The sequence below is a fragment of the Dendrobates tinctorius genome, unplaced genomic scaffold (assembly GCF_039654945.1).
Source record: "Dendrobates tinctorius isolate UK_male_01 unplaced genomic scaffold, ASM3965494v1 ptg000213l, whole genome shotgun sequence".
Lineage (NCBI taxonomy): Eukaryota > Metazoa > Chordata > Amphibia > Anura > Dendrobatidae > Dendrobates > Dendrobates tinctorius.
Window position 1 is genome coordinate 6,584,645 of NW_027361880.1, and position 13,675 is coordinate 6,598,319.

Sequence of the window (13,675 nt, forward strand, 5' to 3'; positions counted from 1 at the left end):
TATGTCTTTTTTTTATGTTTTGGCGCTTTTAGGCAATGAAAACAATTTTATATAAAAAAAAAAGTTATTTTTGCATCGCTTTATTCTGCGAGCTATAACTTTTTTATTTTTTCGTTGATGACGCTGTGTTGCGGCTCGTTTTTTGCGGGACAAGATGACGTTTTCAGCGGTACCATGGCTATTTATATCCGTCTTTTTGATTGCGCGTTATGGATTGCTCGGCAGTATGATGATAAAGCTTTATTTTTTGCTTCGTTTTTTATTTTTACTTTTTAAGGGGTTCAATAAAGGGGTTAACTAATGGCACAGTTTTATAGGGAGGGTCGTTACGGATGCGGCGATACTAAATATGTGTACTTTTATTGTTTTTTTTTTTATTATTTCCAAAAAATGAATTTGGGAAAAAAATTTTTTTTTTTCTTTTTTCAATTTAGTGATTTTTTATAAATTATTTTTACATTTTTTTTTTTTTTTTTACTTTATTACAATGTCCCAGGGGGGACATAACTGTCATGTGACAGATCGCTGATCTGTCACATCACAGATCACTGTGACAGATCAGCGATCTGTCACAGGCACTGCAGAAGGCTTCCTCGTGCCTGCGCTTTGCAGGCACTGAGAAAGCCGGCTCCCTGCAGGCCCCCGAAGGAGACCCCCGCAGTAGCGCTGCACATTGCGCTGCTGCGGGGGTCACAGGGAAGCACAGAGGGAGCCCCCTCCCTGCCGATGCTTCCCTAAACCCCCAGTACACTGCGATCGTGTTTGATCGCAGTGTGACAGGGGCTAACGTGTCGGGGGCGGTCCGTGACCGCCCCTGACACATAGTGCCGGGTGTCACCTGTGGTGAGCGCCACTGATCGCTATGACGTACTATCCCGTCCATGGGCATAGGGGCCCGGGTCCCATGGACGGGATAGTACGTCAGATGGCAGAGAGGGGTTAAGGCCACTGTGAGAAAAGCACAATACAAAATTTTTTGTTGTTAAACAAAAAAAAAAAAAAACCAAAACAATGGTATATTTGTGGGGTTTTTTCACCATTTCACTTACTTTGAATTCTTGTTTGAATTTTTAAAGTTAATGACATGGTTACATGGCATTTTTCAAAACGACTACTCATCCTGAAAAGAACAAGCTCTCATATGGCATGATAGAAAAAAAAATGGCTCTTTGGGAAAGGGGAGGAAACAAATAAATAAAAAATTAGCTGCATCCTAACCATGGCATACAAAGCCATCCACAACCTGCCCTTTTCATACATCTCTGACTTAGTCTCCCGGTACTTACCTGCACGCAACCTCGGATCCTCACAAGATTTCCTTCTCTACTTCCCTCTTATTTCCTCTTCCCACAATCGCATACAAGATTTCTCCCACGCATCACCCCTACTCTGGAACTGTCTACCACAACATATCAGACTCGCCTACCATGGAAACCTTCAAAAAGAGCCTGAAGACCTACCTCTTCCGACAAGCCTACAACCTGCTGTAACCATCAATCATTGATCAAGCACCAAGCCACTGCATGACCAGCTCTGCCCTCACCCATCCCTTGTAGATTGTGAGCCCTCGCAGGCAGGGTCCTCTCTCCTCCTGTACCAGTCGTGACATGTATTTTTTAAGATTACTTTACTCGTTTTTATTATGTATACCACTCCTCACATGTAACGTGCCATGGAATAAAAGGTGCTATAATAATAAATAATAATAATGATCCTAAAAAGGTGTTAATTATCAATATCTGGCTACGAAAGATCTTTGCATTACAATTATATAAAAATACTAGAGTATTCTATAACCACTTACTGAACTCTCCCCTCCACTGCCAAGTCATCTTGCGTTGGCATGTGGCTCCGGGCTTGTTGAAGTCACAAGCTGCACAAGTCACTTCATCAACCATGGCAGAAGGCTAGAGAAACGAGGAAAAAGAAAATGGGAAATTTAGAAGAAAAAAAGAGTAATCTTTAATAAAATTACTTGGAAGAGCAGTGACTCATTACTAACCTGTAAACGATTTGTGAGAATAATATTGGGATACATGGCACCCACATCCAGATGGTAAATGAGTGGGCACTCAATTCTATTTGGCACTTCTTTCAGAGAATTTAACTTCCTTTTAATCTCATCACAAACCTAAGAAGGACAAAATGTTAAAAGTAGCCAAATCAAATTTAGATAAATTAAAAATTAGTTGTGACTTTTTCTTTTTATAGAAAATCTGTACCTCTTGAAAATTGGTGACTTCCTCCAATGGGACTTTCTCCTCTTCTTCGACAGCATGACGGAGGGTCATTTCAACACGTTGCAGAAGGAAGTCAAAGGCAGCCGGGTTCTGAAAGGTAGCACACAAAAAGGTCCACCACCTTTTACTAGCCATCATCCCTGCACAATGATCAGCTTAGACCAGCTGATGGACAAGTTCCTCACAGGAGCTCACTAAATCTTGCCTTCCTAGTTTCATAAAGCAGAACGGAAAGCCATACAGGTAGGCTCCCATATAACACCACATGCATTTGAGCCCAATCTCTTTCAAGAAAACTTACCATTTTGAAACGGCAAGGAATGTCACTACGGAAGACACCAGACTCCAAAGCTTCTACATGGCCACCCACGTAGGTCTCAGAGTCCAGCACATGGCCGTCACTTGTCAGCTTATTGAACACTGCTTCTTGTTTGTTCGGGAAGATTATATTTGCATGATAAGCCTGGACCATCAGCAATGCCTCACACAGCGTTCCGGAGCCTTTCCTCAACACCTAAGTGCAAAAAAAACAGCAAGAGAAACATGGAATAAGGCAAGTGAAAAGGTTAGCATTAAAGTGGCACAATAATATATTACCTCATCGGGCTCCATAGGGATAATGGTGCAGAGAGCGAAGATAAATGGATGTACATACTTCATGTACATGTAGTAAGTTGCAACAGCATCAGATACTGAGTATGTGGCCAGCACCTATAAAGTAAGCACAACATATCACATAAAAAAACGGCGTTAAATAGCTAGGTTTTAGGTTATTAAACCAATATGGGCTCATATCGTATTTAAATTCCCAAAAGAGCATTGTAAGGCCTAGAAGTCTCTTTGCGCTGACATGGCACGCTCTACAATGAGAAATGTTTGCACAAAAACCTTTCATCCAACCAAATCAGACCTCCTGCTTTGCACTGATGAAGGGCAAACACCCCGAAACACTTGTCTGCAAATAGATGGTCTTGAAAGGCTTTTTATCATAAGTCAAGTGGCAAGGCCGATTAGGAGGTTGATAATTTTTAGGGCTGCTACATCCAATAGGTGCACTAGAGTTGTGTTCAACATAAATCACCAAAACACTGCCTTAAAATACATTTTCACAAAGCCAATATTCAGGTTTTACTGCATATAATCAAATCCTTGAAGGATAATCAAATTCCACTTCCAGACAGCTACATATTTGAAACCATTTGATCAGAAGAATAAGAATGCTCACAAGCAGTGGTTTTTTTTGCTGCATTTTTTCTTCATCTAAATTAAAAGCTTTTTACAGTGCCAACAAAATCTTGAGATTTCAGAAATCTAATGCACGCTTTTTTTTTTTCCTGACTGAATTTGAGAACTTAAAGCACCACTGCAGCATTTTTTTATTTCACCACTGGAATGGTGCTTGAAATTTAAGATCCCTGCCTGATACTCAACTTCCGGCATTTTCATCGGTTTTGCTATTGCTCCCATTGGTCTCCGGCGAAAAAAAGTGACCTGTAGGCAGCTACAGTGTTTCATGGAGTGGCGCAGAGGTCACATTACAATACAAGTTGAGAGTTTGTGAAGTGTCTTCTGGCCAGCTGTGCTCACAAGATAGTGCTGAGCGCCTTGAGAGGCACCGAAAAATGGGGAAGACGCCTCTGGGTGAGAGTATGACAAGGGGGCAAGGAGCTTACATTTAAAGCGCCACTCCAACGCTGAAAAAAAAATAAAAAAAATAAGCGGATTGGTGCTGTAAATCTGTGACATGCCAGTTCTTTCAGCAACTATATAGTGTTTTTTCACCAATTGAAAACAGAGAGAATAAAACTAGCTTTGTCTACAGTACATGTTTAATAAAGTTAAAGAACTGTGTGTGAACATAGCCTAAAACTTTCAATGTCAAAATAAGAATGAATCCAACATCTTTAAAAAAAAAAAAAAAAAAAAACACATTACCAAACATACCTTATTAATCCAAAAGTTAAAATTCACTCCAAATTATTAAAATAGGACCCTCGTAAGATAATTTGATTCACTGGACTGCACCTTTTGGATCATTGTGTATGCACATTCCTTACTCATGACTTGTCACTTTGGAAAATTCCTCTATACAGGAATAGGCCCAAATAACTGGGACCTCCAGCATTTAGTTCAAACATTGGGTGGGCCAAGACAGCAAAGGTTCAGCCCCATTTAATAAAAAAATAAATAAAATAAAAAAAAAAAATTAAAACACACAACTTAACAGTACCCACTGAATTCAATGAGCTGTCGCAGAACACACATAATAGGGCAGCAAACTGGAAAAATCCAGCATCCGCAGGAAATGAGGAAAGTATATTACAACATTACTTTATAAGCAACATAGTTAAAAAAGGGGGAAAAACTAAAAATGAAAAACATACAAGGAAAGTATACAAGGAAAATAAAAGAACACGGGTCTATGCGTTTGAGTCCAGGACTAAGAGTGGTTTTGCGCGAAATGCGTAGACTCTTGTCCTTTTATTTCTCTTTGTTTTGATCTTTTAAATTTTCCCCCTTTAACTATGTTGCTAAAAAAAAAAATGTTTCAAATACACTTACGGTAAGTCATTTCCTACGGATGCTGAATTTCGCCATTTTGCTGCTATACCTACACCCAGAAGTCAGTCTGGAGCCTCCGTGCATCGCACCTCGATTCAAAGCTTTTTTCAACAGTTGGTGATCAGATTTAGAACTTCTCTATTTCTGGTTACACATAATAAGGACATCTAATGCACGGGTTATCAGCATGCGAATTCAAAGACCTCCTAGCTCAAATTACATGAAAGTTCCCCCAAAGCTGTGATAACACACTGGTTAGACATTACCATATATCGACTCTATGCAAATCAAAATTTTATGACATTTTCAGGTTCTGGAAATTTGAACATTTGAATTGATTTGCACTGATCGCAAATAATAATAATAATAATAATAATAATAATAATAATAATAATAATAATAATAATAATAATAATAATAATAATAACAATAATAATTAAAAAAAAACAAAAAACAAACTTAGTTGCCATTTTACACATTTCAGAAAATTGCACAGGCTCACAGATTGTAAGCTTGCTAGCAGGGCCCTTATTCCTCTTGGCATCTGTTTTATGTGATTATTGTTATGCTGTAATGTCTTTTATTGTCTGTACAAGTCCCCTCTAAAATGTAAAGCGCTGCGGAATATGTTGGCGCTATAGAAATAAAATTATTAATAATATTAAAGGCTCATATAGGCGCAGGCTTCCCCTAATCTGGCGTAGCTAGTATTCTACCTACTACAATTGAATTATAAATCACACTTTTTTTTCATTCTTAATGCACTAGAAAGCAGAAGCATCAGACAGCACATAAGTTTAACACCATACTGAGTTTTTGCATTTTATGTTAAGAGGTTTTAAAAATTCCAAAAGAAACTTTCCCAAGAGTCAGACATTTAACAGTGGCTGTCTACCGTAAAGAGATTATCAGCTACTTTTTCATTAATGACCTATTTGAAAAGAAGGTGGATGTGCAGTACCCTGTCGTGGCCACTACCAGAAGATGGAGCAGCTCCGCAACCTAGCATTTCCGGACGGCAGACTAGCTAGTCAGCGGGGATGATGGATGTCGGACCCCAACCAGATATTGATGACCTACCCTAGGGATAAGTCATCAATGAAAAAGTAACCTCTTTAAAAAGTGTGCACATTGCAAATATTTATTTTTTGCACACGGTTTTACTAATCAAAATTTTACAAGAAGAAAATAAAATATTAATAACATGCCGTGGCTAAGAATGTTGGAGCCACTAGCGGCAAGCCAATGCACCACCATTCCCGGCAGTAGTACTAGCACTTGGGTCACAATTAACCTCCCGTGAATCTGGCAAGCATATTATGGGAGGAAGAAGCAGAGAGGGTTATGAAATTTGTGACATGTCATTCATCTCAGTCACATAAGTATCATGCTACCTCTGACAGCAACACCATCAGTTTGAGAAAGAAAGTGTTCTTTACAGAACAATTCGCCTGATCACAAGTGACAAAAAGGAACATTTTTCAACTGTATATGTCTCTATTATCCACTGAACGAGATCATCGCATTTCACAATTTTAGAAAATTTGCTAAGTATCATCAAGAGAACACTGACAAACTTCCCAAACAGGAGCAATCGAAAATGGTTAGAAAGAAAAGGGACTCGAGAAGCTAATGCCTTACAAGTATAGTTTACTTTTTTCAGATGCTCTACATAACCATCCCCTTAAAAACTTATACGCTTTTTTTAGAAAGCCATTATTCTACCAATCATAGTAGATTATACACAAGCATAAACACAAACCTCTAAATAAAATGAAACTTTCACTACATTCAGGTTAAAAACACCTACAAGGCATTAACTTTTTAGGCTACATTCACACTTCCGTTTAACACGTCCTAGTGCTTTTTTTTTTTACGCTGACCTGTAAACTTTCAGTGATCCATACACGTCAGTTTTAAAAGCACATCAATGTCTACAATCTGTGAGACTAAGAGCATATCCTATTCTCCTCATTCTCCTCTGTTTTACAGATTAGACACAGCCATAAAAGTTTATGGGAAATTGTGAAATGCAGATGAAACTAGGAAGGCATTCTGCGTACTTCAAAGTTTCATCCTAGTCTTATACGTTTTTTACAGATACTTTATTATAAGGATTTGTCCAGGTTTGTGTTGAAAGTTAAAGAGACTGAAGACTGGTAGCAAGCAGGTTACAAACTTCCAGCCACAGTCACTCATTCTTTCATTTATATTGAGCAAGGCCAAGCATGTCTATATCGGGTAGTGGTTATATGCAATGGCATACTTCCAGTCACATGTCCACCTGCACTCAAAGGGAACACCAGAGAATCCTGACAGGGTAAGGTGGCCATGCGGTAAGGATTCAAAAGTGACGGTAGACTTTCATCAGAAGACTTGACATCCCCTTTAAGAATTAATGGATATTGAAAAGCTCAGTCTACCTGCTACAGTGAAAAACTAGGATGACACCGGAGGAAAAAAAAAAAAATTACTTACCGGTAATTTGATTTTCCTGAAACCCATGACAGCACACGTGAGAGAAAGAGTAGGATCCGCCCTTATTACTGGACATGAAGCCCCAAGTACAAAATAAAAAGGCAACTCCCACTTCCTCCTTCAATGTGGTTTCTTAGGAGTCAAGTAAGTCACCCAACTTATTATTCTTGTTATTAGTTATACATTCACTCAAGCCTAATCATTGATTGTGAGTAGAGTATCTAATATATAAAGCTCAAAGTGTGTATGTATGTATGTATGTATGTATGTATGTATGTGTGTTAGGAATCTGGGTTCTATGATGCCTATGCGGGAATCCAGATTCTCACATTTGTCTCCAGAGGCTAAGTCCTTTTTTCCAGCTTCTGAGCATGCCCACAGGACAAGCTCCCATTGGAGTTCAGGAGTCAGGTGCTCAGGTCCTGCTCCTGATTTCATTGGCTTATCTCAGGGCTCTGGAGATTTCCGGCAGGTCCCGCACGCTATAAAAAGTGCGCATGGCCATTCTGCCATGCGCTAGTATTTTTATACTGCTGCTGTGTGAATGGCGACGGATGCTTGGACTGGTAACTGACTCATTAAGAAACCCCCTCGGTTATTACGTCTGTGTGAGTGAGTGGTATTCTGTCAGCACCTGCGCCAACGCGCACAAGCTCCATCTTCCAGCAGCTTAGCACCCTGCACCGCGCTTACGATATTTGCGGTTGCAGCCTTTCCAGGCGTGCGCAGTTGCGACGCCGAGCACACGTGTACACGGTAAGTCCGCTCGGTTGTAGTGACTATCCTTAACTACTCCGGTTTCCGGCTACCGCACGTGTGCCACTGAGATCCTGTACTGTTAACAGGCTCAGCGACACTATTTTGTGTTATTTTTCCCTGCAGCTCTGTGTGCTTTAACAGGGCTTGCCTTATTGCATCTGGGTGAGTTAGAACCCTGTGCATATTAGTGCTCTGCCTCTCCCAGCAGCGGTTTTGTCATCCACCGCACGGTGGACCCCGAGTGGCGAAGGCACTTTATTTTTTTAGTGCCTTCCGCCACTCCTAACAGTGTGTGTGTGTGTGTGTGTGTGTGTGTGTGTGTGTGTGTGTGTATGTCCGGGATAGGCATCCGCACCGTCGCAGCTACAGCCACAAAGTTTGGCACAGTCACACGTCTGGACCCAGAGAGCGTCCTAGGCTATGTTGTGAGGCGAAATTTTAACCCCGCGCGTTCCAATTCACCAAGAAATTTTGCCCCTATCTACATAATGGGGAAAAAGTGTGTGCGCGTCAAGCCCCGCCCCTCATTATGATGTCATAATGCCCCTATCTTCATAATGGGGAAACAGTGTGTGCGTATCAAGCCCTGCCCCTCATGATGTCACAACGGTTTCCATGGCGACGCTGATTCATCATAGGTTGCAAGCCCCGCCGCTCATTATGATGTCATAATGGTTGACTATGGGATGGAGGATGTGTGATGGGTATATGGGCACTGGACTATGGGATGGAGGATGCGTGATGGGTATATGGGCACTCTACTATGTGATGGGGATATGTATGATGGGTATATATGGGCACGGGACTATGGGATGGAGGATGCGTGATGGGTATATGGGCACTCTACTATGTGATGGGGATATGTATGATGGGTATATATGGGCACGGGACTATGGGATGGAGGAAGTGTATGATGGGTATATGGGCAGGGGCCTATGGGATGGAGGATGTGTGATGGGTATATGGGCACTCGACTATGGGATGGAGGATATGTATGATGGTTATATGGGCACGGGCCTATGGGATGGTGGATATGTATGATGGGTATATGGGCACGGGCCTATGGGATGGAGGATGTGTGATGGGTATATGGGCACTGGACTATGGGATGGAGGATATGTATGATGGGTATATGGGCACGGGACTATGGGATGGCGAATATGTATGATGGGTTAAGTCAGCAGAGGAGAATAGATTTAATCTATAGTGCTTAAAAAAGATTGAAGATGAGGCCCAGGTAGCTGCCTTACAAATTTGTTCAATCGATACCTCTGCCTTTTCAACCCAGGAGATCGCCACGGCTCTGGTGGAATGAGCTTTGATGCCGTCAGGAATCGGAACGCCACTAGCTGAGTAGGCTACACTAATGGCATCCCTAATCCATCCTGCAATAGTCCCCTTGAAACCCCATAGCCTTTCCTGGCACCCTGAAAAGTTACGAAAAGGGACTGGGACCTCCTCCACTGGCTAGTGACAGATATATATTCTAGCAGGGCTCTCTTAACGTCCAAATTATGGAATTTTTCCTCCCATGGGTTCTTTGGATTTTCGCAAAAGGACGGAAGGATAATCTCCTGACTTCGATGTAAATCTGATACTACCTTAGGTAGATAAGCGGGGTCTGTTTTTAATACCACCCTGTCCTGAAAAACGTGTGTATAGGGTGGATTCACTGAGAGAGCCTACAAGTCGCTTACTCTACAGGCCGATGTAAGGGCCACTAAAATTATCGTTTTTAGGGTAAGATATTTTATGGGTAGTTGTTGTAGGGGCTCATATGGTTCTTTTGTAAGGGCCACTAGTACCAGGTTTAAATCTCACAGGGCTATCCTAGGTATTGGGATAGGTCTAGACCTATGGCAGGATTTAATAAATCTGGCTACCCATCTATTTGCTGCCAAGTTGCAGTTATAGAGTGCACCTACTGCAGATACCTGAACTTTAAGTGTGTTTACTGCTAACCCCAGCTGCAATCCTGATTGTAAAAATTCCAAGATGGCACTAATCGGGGGTTCTTGTTCTAACGGCTTACCTAGGAATTGCAGGAATTTATTCCAATTTCTGCCGTAGATATTAGTAGTCACCGGCTTCCTACTCTTTAGCAGGGTGGCCATCAACCCGGGAGAGAACCCTCTATCCATTAGCAGCGACCTCTCAAATTCCACGCCGTCAGATGGAATCCCTTGACCTGAGCGTGGAATATTGAGCTAGTAGGCCCGGGATTTCTGTCAGAACCCAGGGATCTGAGAGGGACATCATTCTTAGAGCGAACCAGGGCCTTTTTGGCCAAAATGGGGCTATTAGGATTACCCTGGCTTGATCGTTCCTGATCTTCCTGACTACTGTTGGGATCAGGGCCACTGGGGGGGGGGGAACGCATAGGCTAGTCTGAAATCCCACGGAATTTGTAATGAGTCCACTGCCCATGGTTCTTCTCTTGGGTTCAGTGAGCAAAACCTCTCTACTTGCCTGTTGTTTTTGTTGGCAAAGAGGTCTATCACTGGCTTCCCCCAAAGCTGTGTTATTTTTTGAAAAACGGAAGGATTTAGGGCCCAATCTCCTTGCCTCAGAGTATTGCGGCTCAGGAAATCGGCCTCTATATTTTCTGCCCCCTTTATATGCAAGGCTGTTAGGGAGTGTAGGTGCTGCTACGCTCTGTAAAAAATGTCGCTCGCTGCCTCCATCAGGGAGTGTGATCTTGTACCCCCTTGATGGTTGATGTACGCCACCGTAACTTTGTTGTCCGACATGATCCGGACATTGCGGCCCCTGAGTAGGGGAATAAAGTGACTTAGGGCTTTGTTCACTGCCCACAGTTCTCTGGTTGGAAGATGCATCCATCTCTCGAGGCCTCCAGGAACCCTGGGCTACGTGACCCCTTAGGTGTGCCCCCCACCCCGAGGAGCTCGCGTCTGTCAGTATTATATCGGTCGCCTGTATGTCCCATGGCATTCCTGAAGCCAAGTTTTTCCTGTCTAGCCACCAGTTGAGAGAGTCTCTGACCTCTAAGGAAAGCTCCAGTCTTCCTTCTAAACGCCCTCTCAGCGATCTTTGTGCTGATAGAACCTCCCCCTGAAGCTGTCGGGTGTGAAATTGAGCCCACCTGACTGCCGGAATACAGGACGTCAGGGTACCTAGTACAGACATCGCGTTCCTCAATGTCATGTGAGGTTGGTCTCGGGCAGCCAAGGTCACCTTCTCCACCTTTTCTATCTTGGTATCCGGTAGCAGACAAACTTGCTGCCCTGAATCCAGGATAAATCCTAGAAAGGTCTGTTTTTTTTAGGGGCTGTAGTCTCGACTTTTTGAAATTTATCATCCACCCTAGTTCCTATAGGGTGTCGGTCACCCGGCTCAACTGTGCCGTACAGTGATCTTCTGAGCTGCCCACTATCAGAAAATCGCCCAAATAGTGTATTAGGACAGTGTCGTGAATTCGGAGGAAAGCTGTCATCTCCGCTACAACCTTGGTAAAGACCCTTGGAGCTATGGATATGCCAAATGGAAGAGCCCGGAACTGGAAATGCCTGAGCACACCATGGATAGAGAGAGCCACTCAAGTATTTTTGATAACCTGGATGGATGGGGATGTAATAGTATGCATCCTTTAAATCGACTACAGCCATAAAACAATCTTGGTGTAGTAGCTTTATGGCTGTAGATACCGATTCCATCTTGAAGGTCTGATTTTTTATCCACCGATTGAGGCCTCTGAGGTTTGTGATTGTCCTGAATGACAGATCTGTTTTTTTCTTTTTTTTATCAGAAAAAGGGGGGGAAATAGAACCCCTTTCCCTCTTGTACGTTCGGGACTTTGGAAAGGACCTGCTTGTCTACCAGGCTCAGGATTTCTGATTCAAAGGCTAGCTGTTCTTCTATCGTCTTTCTGATAGGGGTAATGACAAACGTTGCTTTTGGCTGGGAAATGAAGGGGATCTTCAGGCCTTCTCTTATGATGCATAGGATCCAGGTATTGGAAGAGATCTTTCTCCAGGCCTGAGAAAATAGCACTAATCTCCCCCCTACCGGAATGCTGGAGTCATTGTGGGGATTTTTTTTTTGAAGTGGAGGTGCCTCCACCAAACATAAATCCGGACTCCTTTTATCTTTTGTCTTCCCATCTTCTATCCGCCGGAGGACGACCTCTGTTGAATCTACCTCTCCGAAAGGGCGGCCTTCTCTGGTCTGCCGGGTATCTGGGAAAGCCTTTCTTCCTATCACTTGCTTTCTCCAAGATATCATCTAGATTTTTCCCGAATAAAAAACGACCATTGCAGGGGAGAGAGCATAGTTTAGCTTTGGACTGTAGGTCGCCTGGACAGTCTTTAAGCCACAACGTGCGTCTGGCGGCATTTGATAATCCTGCCGCTCTGGCTGTCTACCTCATGGAGTCCGCCGAGGTGTCTGTCAAAAAAGCTGCTGCCCCGTGCAGAAGATACATATCTGCCAGAATTTTATCTCTTGGGACCTTTGACGCTAGTCTCTCTTCTAACTGCTGCAGCCAAATCATTAGAGCGCGTGCCGTGCAGGTGCCCGCTATTGCCGGCTTCAATCCTCCTGCTGCTGCTTCCCATGCATGCCTTAGATAGGAATCCGCTTTTTTGTCTAGCGGGTCTCTAAGAACCCCTGAGTCTTCCAAGGGCAGAGCCGATTTCTTGGAAGACCTGGACACCGCTGCGTCGATCTTTGGGACTTTGTCCCATATCTCTGTGTCCTTATGCTCAAAGGGGTACCGTCTCTTAGAGGAGGAGGGAAGAGCCCCAGATCTCTCGGGTTTCCTCCATTCTCTCTCGATTAGTGCCTGGACCTTTTCATTAACTAGAAATGTCCGTTTTTCCTCTTGCAGTCCCCCAAACATGACGTCCTCTAGGGATTTAGCCGCTTTTTCTTTCTGTAGGCCCATCGTTGCCCTGATGGCCTTAAAGAGAGCATCCGTGTCTTCTACCGGAAAACATGGCCTACCCCCCGTGTCACTGTCTGAGGAATATGAGGAGGATGGGTGTTCGGTCTGAGACAAGGCCGAAGAGGAGCTTGACGGGGAACTAGTGATTTTTTTCTACCTTTTTTCAACAAGTTCTTAATTGAACCTTCCGTCTCTGACCTAATGGCCGATATAAGGTTGGTTGCGAAACTAGGCGCTTCTTCTGCATTGGTTCGCTGGATGCAATTGGCGCAGAGGTCTTTCTGCCAGTCTTTTGCTAGGGGGCTTTTACATATGGCACACTCCCTATTGTTCTGCTTACTCTCCGCTTTCTTTGGCTTTTCCTACGGGGTTAAACATACAACAGGGAACCCCTATTAACAGACTGTTAGCATTCACGAAGATCACTCACCACCCACAATCAAGGGTACCGGACCCGGAGGCTGCGTTGGAGCACGTGATCTGTGCTCTCTGGATCTTGAGGAGTCCCCCGACCTGCGGCTGGGGAGACTGCTACTTGAGCGGCTTCCACGCTTGCGGCCGGAGGGCTGTGCGTGAGGCAGAGTCGGTGGAGACCGCGATCGCTCCTGCTCAGTCTCCATGTTTGACCCCCGCCATGCCACTCTCCTCGTTTAAATAACCCGCCTCCGTCCCTGGTGGGTGTCTCCTCCCCCCTGCGACTGCTTCGGAAAAGCCGGCCGGCGTCACACCCGGC

The 13,675-nt window shown here is 43.5% G+C and overlaps 1 protein-coding gene across 1 annotated transcript in view; it reads right to left on the reverse strand.

Moving 5' to 3' along the window:
• POLE (DNA polymerase epsilon, catalytic subunit) overlaps positions 1–13,675 on the reverse strand; it is a 195,266-nt gene that overhangs the window by 126,247 nt on the left and 55,344 nt on the right. The window contains exons 14-18 of the mRNA XM_073554802.1: positions 2,838–2,951; positions 2,542–2,754; positions 2,223–2,330; positions 2,003–2,131; positions 1,805–1,907 (exon numbers count right to left, since the gene is read on the reverse strand). Coding sequence (XP_073410903.1) covers positions 1,805–1,907; positions 2,003–2,131; positions 2,223–2,330; positions 2,542–2,754; positions 2,838–2,951 — 667 coding nt within the window. The remainder of the gene's footprint in view (positions 1–1,804; positions 1,908–2,002; positions 2,132–2,222; positions 2,331–2,541; positions 2,755–2,837; positions 2,952–13,675) is intronic.